The sequence below is a fragment of the Mus caroli genome, chromosome 7 (genome assembly GCF_900094665.2).
Source record: "Mus caroli chromosome 7, CAROLI_EIJ_v1.1, whole genome shotgun sequence".
NCBI lineage: Eukaryota > Metazoa > Chordata > Mammalia > Rodentia > Muridae > Mus > Mus caroli.
Genome location: NC_034576.1, coordinates 2,900,477 through 2,917,055, shown reverse-complemented (window position 1 = coordinate 2,917,055; position 16,579 = coordinate 2,900,477). Strand labels below are relative to the sequence as shown.

At 45.4% G+C, this 16,579-nt stretch overlaps 1 protein-coding gene across 1 annotated transcript; it reads right to left on the bottom strand.

Moving 5' to 3' along the window:
* Window positions 1-606: 606 nt before the first annotated feature.
* LOC110297641 (zinc finger and SCAN domain-containing protein 5B-like) lies at window positions 607-15,486 on the bottom strand. The gene is made up of 6 exons (XM_021166528.1): window positions 15,428-15,486; window positions 12,820-12,993; window positions 9,423-9,895; window positions 8,264-8,464; window positions 5,850-6,003; window positions 607-1,527 (listed from the first exon to the last, which is right to left on the bottom strand). The coding sequence occupies exons 3-6, from the start codon at window positions 9,786-9,788 to the stop codon at window positions 836-838; spliced, it is 1,413 nt and encodes a 470-aa protein (XP_021022187.1). The 5' UTR covers window positions 9,789-9,895; window positions 12,820-12,993; window positions 15,428-15,486; the 3' UTR covers window positions 607-835.
* Between the last annotated feature and the right edge of the window lie 1,093 nt (window positions 15,487-16,579).

The window sequence follows — 16,579 nt, the reverse complement described above, 5'->3', positions numbered from 1 at the left end:
ATGCCACACAGACGTGTAGGGGGAGGTGTTTTCCTGATTGGCTCTTGATTGTGTCAATAAAAAAGGTGGAAGGCAATTGCTGGGAGAAGGGGAAAAGGTGGAAAAAGGACTTGAGGAGTCAAAGCAGGCAGGAGGACAAAGCAGGCAGCACTGGCTGCTTGGCAAAGCCATCCATGAGGGGCTGCTGGAGTGCAGATAGCGGATGGGGGATGGTTGTGATTGAGTTGGAGCTAGGGGAACCAGGAGGTCATAGTGCGGGCTGTAGCACCGCTCAATGAGATAGGGTGGGGTTTTTTGGTTTTGTTTTAAAATTTATTTATTGTATGTATGAGTACACTTTCGCTGTCTTCAAACATACCAGAACTCAGGACCTCTGGAAGAGCAGTCAGTGCTCTTAACCACTGAGCCATAGCCTGTTTTAAAATTACAGGCAACACATACAATGGAAAATAAGCCCTGGCTCCTTTAATCCCAGCGCTCCAGAGGCAGACAGGAGAATCTCTGATCTAGAGACCAGACTGGTCTACATAGTGAGCTTCAGGATAGCCAGGGCTACATAGAGAGACCCTGTCTCAAAGTAAGTAAGTCAATCAATGAATAGATGAATAACTTAAATGAAAATTTAATTTTAAAACATTTAACTTTTAGTATACATGTTCTAACCCTATTTCAAAAATAAAAATCCAGGGGGCATAGTGAAACAGACCACCAATGAATACTCTATACAATGACCATGAAGGGATGAGACCTCATGGAATAGGGGCAACCCAACCTCCATTTCTCCAAGAAAAGACCTCAATCTCAGTCTTTCTAGAGGAAAAAACTGAATCCAGAATTACTCAGACGTCTTTCTCTTTCTCAAGTGGGTTTTCATGTGTCGCTTCCAAGTCCCCTGCTGTCGGAAAGCCATGTTACACTTCTTACAGACATAGGGTCTCAAGTTGCAATGGATGCGGAAATGGACATTGAGGTTGCCCTTGTGGCGGAAGCGTTGCCCACAATCCTTACACTCAAAAGGCTTCTCCTTCGTGTGGACTCGACTGTGGCCCTGCAGGGTGGACCCGTGGGCAAACTCCATCCCACAGACTGCACACATGTAAGGCTTCTCCCCTGTGTGGACACGCTGGTGGACTCTCAGGTCGGAGGACTGAACAAAGGCCTTGTTGCACAAGATGCACTTGAAAGGTCTCTCTCCTGTGTGTGACCTCTGGTGGAGGTCAAAGTGGGACTTGTAAAGAAAGCTCTTCTTGCATTCAGTACACTGAAACCGAGCCTGGCCAGCAAGACTGTCAACTTGCTTCTTAGGCCGTGGGTTAGCAGGCTCGGGCTTAGCAGCCTCTAGCCCATCTTCTGTATTGCCCATATAGGACGCCACTCCTTGGGAAGTGGGTAAGTTGAAACTAGGAAGATTCTGAAGATCTCTGTTCAAGGCTAAATCTCTTTGCAGAACATGGGTGAACAATGGTACAGCATCCACAACAGTGTCTTCTTGGGGCTGCACGGCACCCTTTACTCCGGGAGAAACTGCTGGAAGAGATTCCACATACAACATTTAAAATATGAAATGCTGTCTCAAAAAAAGTATTACATTTATTTGATTATGGAAGGATATGCTAGTCTAAGAATGTAGAGTTCAGAGAATAATTCTGGGGTTGATTCTTTCTTGCCCACATTACCCACTGAGACATACAGTACTTAAGGACCATTCTGTTCACCAGTTTGGTCCAACAGGGGCACAGCAGGCAGAAGTGAGTTGCACACAGTACACTGACCTCCATTGTCTTGCACTCAGCTCATCCTGCTGTCTGGAGGAGCCTTGTGGGACTTGTGAGCCTTGAGTGTCTTGCTTCCCTGTGGAGACCTACAGGGGCCCCAGGAGCAACCAGCTTGAAACCTGTCCCACCAATCCCTTGCCAGCAAGTCCGCCTGGGGCACAGTCAGCAGAGGTGAGATGCACTTAGTCCCCTGGCTTCTATTGTCTGGCTCTGGTCTTTCCCTGCTGTCATGAGGAGCCTGGCAGGCCCCTTCCTGGTGGAGGCATGCAGGGCAGGCTCACCAGGAACAACCAGCTTGGACTACACAACCACTATCAATCCCTTGCCAGTCAGGTCCATCTGGGGCATATCTGGCAGGGGTGAGTTGCACGGGTGGTTCAACACACACACACACCCACACACACACACCCTAACCACCATATAAACAAACTGAAAGAAAAGCCACATGATTATCTCATTAGATACTGAAAAAGCCTTTGACAAAATCCAACACCCCTTCATGTTAAAAATCTTGGAAGAGATCAGAGATACAAGGCACATCATACCTAAACATTAAAAAAACAAAAAACATAAAACAAACAAAAAAGCCTGGCAGTGGTGGCTCACGCCTTTAATCCCAGCACTTGGGAGGCAGAGGCAGGCGGATCTCTGAGTTCGAGGCTAGTCTGGTCTACAGAGTGAGTTCCAGGATAGCCAGGGCTATACAGAGAAACCCTGTCTCGAAAAACCGAAAAACAACAACAACAACAAATGCACAATAAACAGCAAGCCAATAGCCAACATCAAGTTAAATGGAGAGGAACTTAAAACATTTCCACTAAAGTCAGTGACAGGACAGGCTGCCCACTCTCTCCCAATCCCTTCAGTATATTACTTCAAGTCCTAGCCAGAGCAATAAGACAGCTAAATGAGATCAAGGGGATACAAATTGGAAAGGGAGCCACCAAGGCATTGCTGCTCAAAGATGATCTGATAGTATACATAAGCGAACCAAAAATTCTACGAGAGAACTCCTACTCCTGATAAAGACTGTCAGCAAAGTGAATGAATGCAAGATTAACTACACACACACACACACACACACACACACACACACACACACACCAAAAAAACCAGGAGCCCTTCTTTATAAATGATAAATGGGCTGAGCAAGAAATTAGGGAAACAACACCCTTCACAATAGTCAAAAATAACATAAAATACATTGGTGTGACTCTAACCAAGCAAGTGAAAGACCTGTATGACAAGAACTTCAGATAGCAAAAGATGCAAAGATCTCCCATGCTCATGGATAGATAGGATTAACATAGTAAAAATTAGCCATCTTACCAAAAGCAATCTACAGATTCAATTCAATCCCCATCAAAATTTCAACACAATTCTTTTACAAACCTTGAAAGAATTCTCAACTTCATAAGGAAAACTAAAAAACCCAGGATGGCTAAAAAGAATCCTGTATAATTAAGGAGTTTTTGGAGGTATCACCATTCCTGACCTCAAACTGCACTACAGAACAAAGGTAATAAAAACTACATGATATTGGCATTAAAACAGGCTGATCAATGGAACACAATTGAAGACCCAGAAATAAAGCCTCACACTTATGGACACTTGATTTTTGACAAAGAAGCCCAAAGCCATACAATGGAAGAAAGAAAGGAAGGAAGGAAATAAGAAAGAAAGAAAGAAAGAAAGAAAGAAAGAAAGAAAGAAAGAAAGAAAGAAAGGAAGAAAGAAAGGAAGAAAGAAAGAGGAAGAGGAAGATGAAGAGGATGAAGAGGAAGAGGAAGAAGAAGAAGAAGAAGAAGAAGAAGAAGAAGAAGAAGAAGAAGAAGAAGAGAGGGGGGAAGGAAGGAAGGATGGATCAACAAATGGTGGTGGTCTAATTGGATGTCTGCATGTAGAAGAATGCAAATATTCATATTTATCAGCCAGCAAAATACTCAAGTCCAAGTAGATCAAAAGTGGTGGCGCACGCCTTTAATCCCAGCACTCGGGAGGCAGAGGCAGGTGGATTTCTGAGTTCAAGGGCAGCCTGGTCTACAAAGTGAGCTCCAGGACACCCAGGGCTATACAGAGAAACCCTGTCTCAAAAAACCAAAATAAAAAAAAATTAAAAAAAAATTTAAAAAAGACCTCAATATAAAATGGATACACTAAATAAGAGTGTGGAAAATAGCCTTGAATGCCTTGGTAGGAACACATAAGAAAACCAAATAACCCAATTAAAAATGGAGTACATGGGCTGGAGAGATGGCTCAGCAATTAAGAGCACTGACTACTCTTCCAAAGATCCTGAGTTTAACTCCCAGCAACCACAGGATGGCTCTTAGCCATCTGTAATGGGATCTGATGCCCTCTTCTGATGTGTCTGAAGAGAGCAATGGTGCGCTCATATACATAAAATAAATCTTAAAAAAAATAGAGAAGTACAGAGCTAAACAGAGAATTCTCAGAGGGATCTCTAATGGCCTAGAAACACTTAAAGAAATGATCAACATCCTTAGTCACTGAGGAAATGCAAATTAAAACTACCCTGAGATTTCATTTTACATACATGGCTAAAATAAAAAACTCAACAACAAACAGTGCATGCTGGTGAGGATGTGGAGCAAGAGGACTAGACCTCCATTGCTGATGAGATTGCAAATTTGTACAACAACCACTTTGGAAACCAACTTGTCAGTTTGGGAATAGATCTACCTCAAGACCCAGCTATACCATTCCTGGACATAAAAAGATGCTCCACCATACCACAAGGGCATGTGCTGTGTTCATAGCAGCTTTATTTATAATAGCCACAAACTGTAAGCAATCCAGATGCCCCTTAACTGAATAATGGGTAAAGAAAATGTGGTTCACTTACACAATGCAATTCTATTCAGCAATTAAAAACAAGGGCATCATGGAATTTTCAGGCAAATGGATGGAACTAGAAAATGTCATCCTGAGTGAAGCAACCCAGACCCAAAGAACATACATGGTATGTACTCATTGATAAGTGGACATTAGCCATAAAATACAGGATACCCAGGCTATAATCCAAACTCAAAGAAGCTAAATAACAAGGAGGGCCCAAGGGAGAATGCTTGAAGGGAAGGGAGTAGGAATCAAGTGTAGGGAAAACTGAGGAGAGAGGACCAGGAGAGTGAACAGAAATCAGCAGGGGAAGGAGGGGTCTCTAGGACATGCTAGAGGCCTGAGATATGGAGGCTCCAGTCTATGGGTATGACTCTAGCTGAGATTCCTAGCAGTAGAGGATATGGAACCTGAAGTGGCCACCTCCTGTATAGCCCAGGCAGGACTTCCAGTGGAGGGATAAAGACACCAACCCAGACACAAAACCTTCAACCCCAAAATATGTCCTGCCTACAAGTACAGGGACAAAAATGGAACAGAGATGGAGGGAACTGGCCAACCAATGACTGGCCCAAGTGGAGATCCATTCCATGGGCAAGAACCAAACCCCGACACTATTAACTGTTCTCTGAGAGACTCCACTCAGCGGCTGACTGAAGCATGCAGAGACCCACAGCCAAACATTAGGGAGAGCTTGGGGAGTTCGGGAAAAGATTGAGGAATCCAAAAGGGATAGAGACTCCACAGGAAGATCAATAGAGTCAACTAAACTGAACCCTTGTACATCTGATGTACCCCTTGGTCTTCGTGGGAGTCTCCCAACTTGGATGGGGGCTGTCACTGAATCTGTTCCCTGCCTGCCTGTGGATCCCAATTCCCTAACTGGGCTGTCTTGTCCGGAAGAGAATTTACTTGAGGTACCAGGGTGGGTTGGTACGCAGCCTTCTCAGAGATGACAGGGATGGGGATGAGTAAAGGGTTGTGTGAGGGGGACCTGGGAGGAGGGGAAGGGGCTGCAACTGGGGTATAAAGTAAACAAATAAATTAGTGGAAAAAAACCAGTGTATGCAAAGGAATAATAAAAAGACCATTCCTGCCATACCAGACTTGTCCAAACGCAACTCTGGTGTTGGCTGGGAACATCCCACCAACTTCCCAAGAGTGTCACACAAGGGTAATTCATAAGTACCCAGTAAGTCCCCACCTTGAACTCACCGGGACCCAGTGTTGGAAGAGGGTCCTGACCAACAAACACAGATGCCTCTGCCTCTTCCAGGTCAGGGACTGAGTCATTCCCCGGGCTCTTCTCAGGTCTCAGGTAGTCTGGCTGTCTCCTCTCAGGAATCACGCCCAGCAAAATGCCCTCTTCCTTGACAGAGGACAATTAAGAACAATCATGAGTGTGTGTTTGTTCCAGGGAGAGATAGAACACAGAAATCTGTCTGGATCAGTGCACTACACTAACTTTTTTCCAGAGTTGTGGGAACATTTATATTTCTATAGCCCACCTTATTATCCCACATCAACGAATATTCTCTTATTTGTACATGTAGAAGTTATGTCCTGGTTCTTCCTCTCAACCCCATGCTCCCCCAAGTAATATTTGCAAATACCTCGGCCATACAGCTAGATTATTCTCTGACTAAGTCATAACTTAAACTACCTCATTTATTTTCATCTACACTGCCATGTGGCAGTTACCTGTGCTCAGGTACCATGGGTCTCTCTCATCTTCCCAGGAAGCTCTTCCTCACCTGGCTCTATCCCAGAAGTCCTTCTGCCTCCTGGATGTCCCACCTTCAGTTTCACACTCTCCTATAGTCCATAGGGGTTTTCGATTGACAGGGGATGCATCCATACAATACATAGTCTCTACATACATGTGTCATTAATGTGTAACTAATTACCATACCTCTAAATCTCACATTCTACACATTCTTCCCTGCCCTTGACTCTACAAGCAAAATGCCTTTCAACTTTGGCAGTACTAAGATTTAGGGCTAGTGGGACTAGAGATGATACGGCTCAGAGATTAAGATCACTGACTGCTCTTGAGGAGGACCTGGGTTTGCACCCACAAGGAGGCTCAGAGCCACCTGTATAACTCCAGTTCCAAGGGATCTAACACTCTCTTCTCACCCCCTCAAGGCACCAGGCACACACATGGTGTACAGATACACATGTAAGAAAAATACCCACACATATAATAGGACAATATAAGAGGAAATTGAATGATTCTGATGGGGGCGGGGGGGAGCTCTCCTCTGATACATATTGTGGGCTTTGAAATGACAGTGATAGACACCGTTAACAAAAACTCTTAGCCAGTTGTAGTGTCTCACACCTTTAATCCTAGCAGTCAGGAGGCAGAGGTAGGCAGATCTCCAGTTAGAAGCCAACCTAGTCTACAGAGCAAGTTCCAGGCCAGCCAGGGCTACAGAGAAACCCTGTCTTGAAAAACAGAGCAAAAAGATTCTAAGTGGGGTTGGGGTGGGGAGGGAGAAAGGTCCGGGGGAAGGGAGTGGAGAAGTTGGTGACAGGAATAAAGCCAAGTCTTCTGGACAGGATTGGACTGCTGAACTCGTGAACTTACATTACAGAGGCTACAGTGACCTGTACGACATCCAGCCAATCACCGTTCCAGCAAGGAGTAGGCAGAGCTCAGGAGTCCCCGCCCCTAAAGGAGGAGCTTATGGACAGTTGATGGCTTTGGGTTTTTGTGATCACGGGTAGGTCCACTTCACTCCAGCAAGTGGCCTTATACCCAGGGCTGTATGAGTAGCACAAACTAGATTCAGGGGCAGGGAGGTTAGTTTTCAAAGAGGGGCAGGAAGTTGCGGGGCTGGGGTAAGCAGAAGAATAGAGGGTGAAAAAGTAAACTTTTCTAGTGGCTTCCAGCCCTGAAAGACTGCCGGAGAGTGAACCAACACCTTCCTTCCACTCACCGTGGCTTCAGTCCTCACATCCAATCAGACGGAGTATTCTACTAGCTTTTTTTTTTTTTTTTTCTTTGCTTGTTCACTGGTTTGTGGTACTAGAGCTTTGTGCAGGGAAGCACTCTCTGAGAATCACACCTCCTTCCCCACTGGTGGATTCTAGGCATGCCCGGTCTACCTCTGGCCATCCTGCTGGCCCTTTGACTTTTTTGTCTGTCTGTCTTTCTGTCTGTTTGTTTGTTTGTTTGAAACAGGTTCTTGATAAGTTGCCCAGGCTGTCTCTGAACTCTGTGTAGCCCAGACTGGCGTCAAACCTGATTCCTTAGCTTTCCAAGTGGCTTTGAGTACAGGGTAGCACTATGCTTTATCAGTTTATGTTGATGGTGGCCTCACAGTTATTGTTGAGGACAGGGTCACTGTGTAGCCCTAGTTGGCCTTGAACTCAAGAGATACTTGTCACATTCTGCCTCAGAGCTAAGATTAAAGGCTTGCGCTACCATGCCTGCTCTAAATGCTGAGCTTTAAGGAGTAGGCAGGCAGATGGGTCTTCATTCTGCACAACAATGTCTAAGCATGGGATACATACATCTATGGTCAGTGTGGCCAACCCCAGCCCTTAGCAAATCTCTCAAAACTCCGGTCTTCTAGCTCCTTCTCTCAAATCACCCCCCAGAGATAGTGATATACATTCACCTGGCTGGTGGATGGCTCTTCAGTCTCAGAGAGGTTCTGTAGCTCCCGACTGGCCTGGCCTCTATTGAGAGACACCTCGCTCTCATTTGATAGGTGCCCCTGGGAGAAGTCCATATGGTCCCATTTATCCTCTGCGGCTTCAGCCTTCCCAACGCTGGGATGCCGAAGGAGGTATGCCTGTCCTTGGGAGTAGATTATGGACTGTTCGGAGAAAGGGAATCAGGATCAGACCCCATGTAAGAGCCTGGATATAGTTCTCCCAGCAAGCACTCTCACTTCTGTTCTGATTTAGCAGCCCAGCTAGGCTTACTTGCAATCTATCTTCCTGAGCATGGTCCACAAGGTCATACTCAGCTACCCAGTGAGTTGGAGACCAGCCTGAGCTACCTTAGACCCTGTCTCAATAAACAAGGAGTCTGGGGCAGCAAAGTTGGAAAGATTAAGAGTACCGACTGCTCCTTGTTCACTGTTCAGATTCACTGACCTGCACCAACATGGTGCCTCATAACTGTAACTTTAGTTCCAAGGGGACCTGATGTCCTCCTCTGGCCTCCAAGGGCATCATGAGGTACATGCAGGTTAAAAACAACAACAAAGAGAGATAGCTCAGAGATTAAGAGCACAGGCTGCTATCCAGAACACCTGGATTCAATTCCCAGCACCAACATCGAAGCTCAAAACTGTCAAAAACAAAAACAAAAACACCCCAGAGTTTGTGTGCTTTTGACTCTGTGAGCTGGTCATTGGCCTGTTAGTTTGCACTGTTTCTGATCTATACAATCCCTTGGCTACTAAATAGTTTCTGTGTGACCTTCACAAAGACGAAACAAACCCATAAAAGCCCCCAGACAGCCGGGCGTGGTGGCGCATGCCTTTAATCCCAGCACTTGGGAGGCAGAGGCAGGCAGATTTATGAGTTCGAGGCCAGCCTGGTCTACAAAGTGAGTTCCAGGACAGCCAGGGCTATACAGAGAAACCCTGTCTCGAAAAACCAAAAAAAAAAAAAAAAGCCCCCAGACATTGCTGTTTATCTCTTGGGAAGCAAAACTCCCCTTGAGAGCCACTGATTAAGGGCAAGATCCTCTACAGGTTCTGCTCCCTGGTGGGTCCCCCACAGCTATCCGTCCTTCCCAGAGGACACAGCTGAGGCTCTGCTTACCCAGTTGTGGCGTTTCCTGTCTTGCAACAGGAAGAGCTTTTCCAGGTCTTTGCAGCTCTTCACTCCGCTCTCCTTCACTAAGGCCTGCAGCTCTGGTGGCATGCAGGTTAGGAACTGCTCCAGCACCAGCTGATCCAGGATCTCCTCCTTGCTGTTCAGGTCCGGCCTCAGCCACTGATAGCATAGCTCAGAGATGCTCCTCAGGTCCTGGATCCAGTTGGACCCTTCGGAGGGACTGAAACCTCGGAACTTCATGTGCCAAAACTCGGGGTTATAATTTTGCCTTTCTCCATGTTTCACTTCGGCTATCAGTGATAGCGGTTGCCCTGACCTGACAGGGCTATCTGACGGCACATTCGTAGCCATATCTGTGGGAAATATTCCCCTTGGTCTAGGAAAGGTCTGAAGTGACCCCTGTGTAAACTGGCCTACCCATTTTGCCACAGAGATAGGTTTGATGTTGGTCCAGACGCCTGGGAGGCAAGAAAAAAGTGGATTAGTTTAATTCTGTTGTTGCCTAGATTTCATCATTTCTTATAAACATACCCCCCATACATATTGTTAGGAACATACAAAATTGCTGCTGGGAGTGGTGGCACACACCCATAAATCTGGGGTGCTTATGAGGCAGAGGCCAGCCCTGTCTACACGGAATGAGTTCCAAGACAGCCAGAGCTACAGAGAAACTCTGTCTCAACAAAACAGAAAAGAGAAAAATTTTAATGGGGAAAAAACTTAATTATATAAATTAGATTTAAATTACTTCTAAGTATTTATAGCTTAAAACTTGGTACTTGTCTGAAATTTTAACACAAAGGTTGTGTGAGACCCCGACTTAGAGCGTTTCTCCCTGGAAGGTAAAGCCCCTGGACGTTTCCCAAGCTTGTTTTCCCTGATCTCTAAAAATACAGCCAGAAAGAAGCTCTTTGTTCTCTATAGCCAGCCTTTTTTGTTTGTTTGTTTCTGAGCCTTACAGTCAGAGATGTGATAATTGTAATTTTACCAAGGACATCCAGACAGAGAAGAACTCTCCTCCCAACTCCTCCCAACTCCTCAGCTAGCTGTTAAAAGCCCCCTACGGTTACTGCTCAGGGTCGAACTCCCCTACCCTGTACCCCATAAGGAGTTTGTCCTCAGCTAGCTGATAATAAAACCTCTTGCAGTTTGTATCAGGTGTGGTTTTCTCTCGAGTCTTTGGGGTGCTGGCCAGCTCATCCTGGGACTTGAGCAGAGGCCTAGCTTCGGGGGTCTTACATGTGGGGGTTCGCCTGCTGGGATTTGTGGCCTACCCCAGTTCTCAGAGACTCCGCTTGGAGGTAGGATCCTGTCTTTGTCTATGTCTTTGTCTGCCGGCTGTGTTTGAATTCGGTATTCTTGGTTTGATGTTGTCCGCACTCATGAAAGCAACGAACTCCCTGTCTGGGATGGAGGGGAGGGTTACTGACAGATGCAGGAGTAACAGGCTGCCATCCTGGGAACATCAATATCTACACAGACAGCAGGTATGCTCTCGCCACCGCTCACATACATGGGGCAATCTATAGGCAAAGGGGGTTACTCACATTTGCTGGGAAAGATATTAAAAATAAAGAAGAAATCTTGAGCCTATTAGAAGCCATACACTTGCCAAAAAAACTGGCCATCATACATTGCCTTGGTCACCAGAAAGGCCATGATGCCATAGCGAAGAGAAATCAGATGGCTGACCTGGCTGCCAAACAGGTGGCCCAAAGAGCTATGATCCTCATAGCTAGAGAAAAAAATAAAGAACTTAAGGAATATTATGAACTCAACGACACAGGCTTTGACTACACTCCAGAAGATCAGGAACTAATAGGCAATATACCTGAGATATGTGGGTATACTCCCCAGGGAGTGGCTAAGACCCAAGATGGTCACTCGGTCCTGCCCACCAGAGAAGGGCAACAATATGTAGCCAACCTACACCAGCTCACACACTTAGAAACTAAGAAGCTCAAAGAAATTGTTAAGAGCTCAAACTACTATGTTGTAAGATTACCCAACGTTGCCCAGGAGATTGTTAATAAATGCCAAGCCTGTGCCCTCACCAATGCTGGGCACCACAAGAATGCCCCCGAAAGGCAGCTAAGAGATGACCGGCCAGGGGCATACTGAAAAGTAGATTTTACTAAACCAGCCAAGTATGGTAATAAATATCTATTAGTTTAGATATTTATTTTTGTTTATTAGACAAAAAGTTTATTAGACACTTTTTCAGGGTGAGTCAAAGCCAGCCCCACTAAGAAGGAGACTGCCAATGTCGTGGCAAAGAAGATATTAAAAAAAAATTTCCCAAGATTTGGCATCCCAAGATTTGGTACTTTCGTCAGACAATGGCCCCTCCTTCCTTGCCCAGGTAAGTCAAGGGTTAGCCAGACAATTGGAGATCGATTGAAAGTTACATTGTGCTTATAGACCCCAGAGTTCAGGACAGGCAGAGAGGATAAATAGAACATTAAAAGAAACCTTGACTAAATTGACTTTAGAGACGAAGGGGAGGGGGGGGGGAGATTGGACAGCTCTCCTTCCCTTTGCCTTATTCTGAGTACGGAACACCCCAGGGAAATTTAAACTTTACACCTTTTGAACTCCTCCGTGGGGGACTGCCCTGCTTAACAAAAGCAGGGAAAATGTTTGACCCTGATGTAACTTTTTCCCACCCCCTGCTAGCTCTCTTGAAGGCCCTAGAACTGGTCAGAAAAAGATGCCTGAGAATTGCTGAAACAAAACAAAACAAAACAAAAAAAGTATGAACCAGGAACCACGGCAGTGCCACATAAATTTCAAATAAAGGATCCTGTCCTGGTCTGGTGCCACCATTCCGACAACCTTGAACCCAAATGGAAAGGACCCTACCTGGTGCTTCTGACAAGCTCCCCCTCCTGGCCCCACTGCGGCCCACTGGCCTGGCCCTGCTCACACTCACTGGGCTTGGCACAGGAACCTCCTCCCTCCCTCCTACCACTGACGAGAGACTCTCTAGTGTCATTCGAGGGGCTTCTGAGGCTCTCAAAGTTACAAATCCTAAAGCTACGACCTCATGTTGGCTTTATTTGACAGCTGGGCCAGAGGTTTAATTTTCCTAGTTCTAAGACTAGAACTATGTACTAGAAGGAGTGGGGAATGTGGGACCCCGACTTAGAGCATTTCTCCCTGGGAGGTAAAGCCCCTGGATGTTCCCCAAGCTTGTTTTCCCTGATCTCTAAAAATACAGCTAGAAAGAAGCTCTTTGTTCTCTATAGCCAGCAAAAAGCCTTTTTGTTTCTGAGCCTTACAGCCAGAGATGCGATAATTGTAATTTTACCAAGGACATCTGGGCAAAGAAGAACTCTCCTCCCAACTCCTCAGCTAGCTGTTAAAAGCCCCCTACTGTCACTGCTCGGGGTCGAACTCCCCTACCCTGCACCATGGAAGGAGTTTGTCCTCAGCTAGCTGATAATAAAACCTCTTGCAGTTTGCATCTGGTGTGGTTTTCTCTCGAGTCTTTGGGGTGCTGGCCAGCTCATCCTGGGACTTGAGCCGAGGCCCAGCTTCAGGGGTCTTACAGTTGCTAGAAAGACATTTATATTTCATTACAAAATAACTACAACTTAAAAGTACTAGCTATATAAATGAGACAAGAATTACAGGAGACTAAAACAAACCAAGGAACCAAAAACTACAGGTGGTAGCTCACACCTGTAGCACCAGGATCACTGTGACAGACGAGGTCAGCAAGGTCTCTATATAGACCATGCTGGCCTTGAACTCAGAGATGTGCATGATTGCTCCCAAGTGCTGGATTTAAAGGCATGTGCCACTGTGCCTGGCAAAACAATAATGTTAATAACTTTAAATAATGTGTGTGGATGTTTTATATGTATTTTAATTTTTATTTATATGTTTTATATGCATGTTTGTCTCTGTACCTAGTAACCAGGGCCTTGGAGACCCTGAGAGTTGTAGGCAATTGTGAACTTCCTTGTGGCTGTTAGAAGTTGAATCTGAGTTCTCTAAAAGAGCAGCCAGTGCTCTTAACTGCTGAGCTATCTGTACAGAACAAAAAGACTTTAGACAGCGTTTCTGTGTAGCTCTGGCTAGCCTCAAACTCAGAGGTCTGTGTTCCCAGTACCTGGCGTAACCTTTTTATTTTAATAATTGAGATGATAAAATAAAATTGCAGCTACTTGTAGCCTTAAATCCCAGCACTTTGGAGGCAGAGGCAGATTAGATCTGTGTGTTCTAGGCCAGCCTGGGCTACACACACACACACACAGAGAGAGAGAGAGAGAGAGAAAGAGAGAGAAAAGTTGGAGACATAGCTCAGTTAGTAGGGTGCTTGCCTAGAATCTTTGTTATAGTCCCAGCTCTACAAAAATAAATTAAAAAGAAGAAAAACCCACAAACAAACAAAAAATAACCACTTCATCCCCAATTGCTCATATGGTGTTAAAAATCTAATACATTCAAATCTTTCTTTCTTTCTTTCTTTCTTTCTTTCTTTCTTTCTTTCTTTCTTTCTTTCTTTCTTTCTTTCTTTCTTTCTTTCTTTCTTTCCTTCCCGAGACAGGGTTTCTCTTGTGTAGCCCTGGCTGTCCTGGAACTCACTTTGTAGACCAGGTTGGCCTCGAACTCAGAAATCTGCCTGCCTCTGCAACCCGAGTGCTGGGATTAAAGGCGTGCGCCACCTTCAGGAATTGGTGTTTATTTATTTCTACTGTGTAGCTTTGACTGTCCTGGACTTCCCTCTGTAGATCAGGCTGGCTTCAAACTCAAATGATCCACCTACCTCTACCTCCTTAGGGCAAGGTGGTAAAAGAATATGCCACCACCACCCAGCTAGGAATTAGAATTTTTTTTCCAAGACAGGGTTTCTCTGTGTAGCCCTGGCTGTACTGGAACTCACTCTGTAGACCAGGCTGGTCTCGAACTCCCAAATGCTGGGATTAAAGGCACAAGCCGCCACTGCCTGGCTGGGAATTTGATTTTTAACCAAGAACTAGTTTCATCATTGATTTGAACTTGTTCCAAAAATGGTTTGGGGTTTTTGTTTTTATTTTTTGTTTTGAGATAGGGTTGGGCTGTATAGTCTAGGCTGGCTTAAAACTCATCTGGTTGTTGGGTTTGGCCTTAAACTTTATAGCAAGCATCTGCTTCATCGATCTACCTCCTCCTGAAAGCTGGGATTCTGGGTAAGCGTCTCCACAATGAACTCTTGCATTCTTTATCCCCAAGGCTGGTGTTAATTAAGAGTAATGCTAGCCAGGCATGGTGGCACACGCTTTTAATCCCAGCACTTGGGAGGCAGAGGTAGGCAGATTTCTGAGTTCGAGGCCAGCCTGGTCTACAAAGTGAGTTCCTGGTCTACAAAGTAAGTTCCAGGACAGCCAGGGCTACACAAAGAAACCCTGTCTCAGAAAACAAAACAAAACAAAAAAGAGTAATGCTGGGGGAGGTAGAGGCAGGCGGATTTCTGAGTTCGAGGCAAGCCTGGTCTACAAAGTGAGTTCCAGGACAGCCAGGGCTACACAGAGAAACCCTGTCTCGAAAAACCAAAAAAAAAAAAAAAAAAAAAAAAGAATAATGCTGGACCCAGGGTCCTGCTCTCAAGCCTTAAGGCAGGAGAATGGAGTTCCAGGATAGAATTATAGAACTAGACTACCTCAAGAGCAAAATAAAATAAAAACAAATTCAAACATGCAACCACATGACCCAGCCTAGCCCAGCGTCGAGATATAGAGTCTGAAAGAGCAACATGGTTATTACCAAGAAAGAAAGACGTTCATCAAAAAGGATACAGTGGGAGTTTCTTTCTGTTTATTATAAGAACACCACTCTTTGCCATGCGGCCTCATCTGGCTGAAACTCACTATCCTCCTGCCTCAGGTCCAAAGTGCCTTACTGAAGGTACCTTCTGCCCAGTTAAATCTTGAGAGAGCATTGTGTCTGCATCAGAACACACAGCTTTGCTAACACCAACCCACCTTCCTCCCTGGTTAACTTACCTTGCTAGTCCTGCTAGCCCGCAGTCTCTTGTCTTCCCAGATCTCTCTGCAAAGTGCTTGGAGCGACAGCGCCATCCATCTCTTATATAGGGAGCATCGGAACTGTCTTCCGGTTACTAGTCTGCCCAGAGATTGCCTCAAACCCTTTGGAGGCCATTTTAGATGTCATTTTAGAACCCGACGAATAGATTTACGGTGGGACTGCCAGAGGGAGGGGATAAGTTTATTAAATGACAAGGGCGTGGTCATGATACCTGCTACTGGGGAGGCTGAGGCAGGAGGATTGTAAATTCAAGGCTTGCCTGGGCTTCCGAGTGTAAGGCGGTGGTGGCACACGCCTTTAATCCCAGCACTTGGGAGGCAGAGGTAGGCGGATTTCTGAGTTCAGAGGCCAGCCTAGTCTACAAAGTGAGTTCCAGGACAGCCAGAGCTACACAGAGAAACCCTGTCTCGAAAAACAAAACATGAGCTGGTGAGATGGCTCAGCAGGTAAGAGCACCGACTGTTCTTCGGAGTTCAAGTCTCAGCAACCACCTGATTCCTCTTCTGGAGTGTCTGAAGACAGCTACAGTATATTTACATATAATTAATAAATAAATAAAGCTTAAGAAAAACAAAATTTTTTGGTCTGCGTCAGCTAGGGATACATTTCAGATGTCAGAGTATATGACTTAGCATGCAGAGGGCTGAGAGAGTCTGTTTTTAGCATTGTATAAAACCGGGCGTGGTGACAAACACCTGCAATCCCTGGTAGGAGGATCAGAAGTTTAGTCATTTATAGGGGGTGCTGGAGAGATGGCTCAGTGGTTAAGAACACTGGCTGCTCTTCCAGAGGTCCTAAGTTCAATTCCCAGCAACCTCATGGTGGATCTGTAATGGGATCCAAGGCCTTCTGCTGGTGTGTCTGAGACAGCGAGTGTACTCATATACATAAAATAAACAAATAAACCTTTAAAGTCATTTATAGCTATATAGGAAGTTTGGGACCAGCCTGGGCTACATCAGACCCTTGCTAAATAAATAAAGCCTTGGGTCATTGACAGTGTGCCTCAGAGATAAAACATTTGCCAAGAATATATGAAGCCTTACAGAGTTTAATCTCTCGGACAAGTTACGGTGAAGAATAGGGGAGGATATGACCAAAGTGTGTTG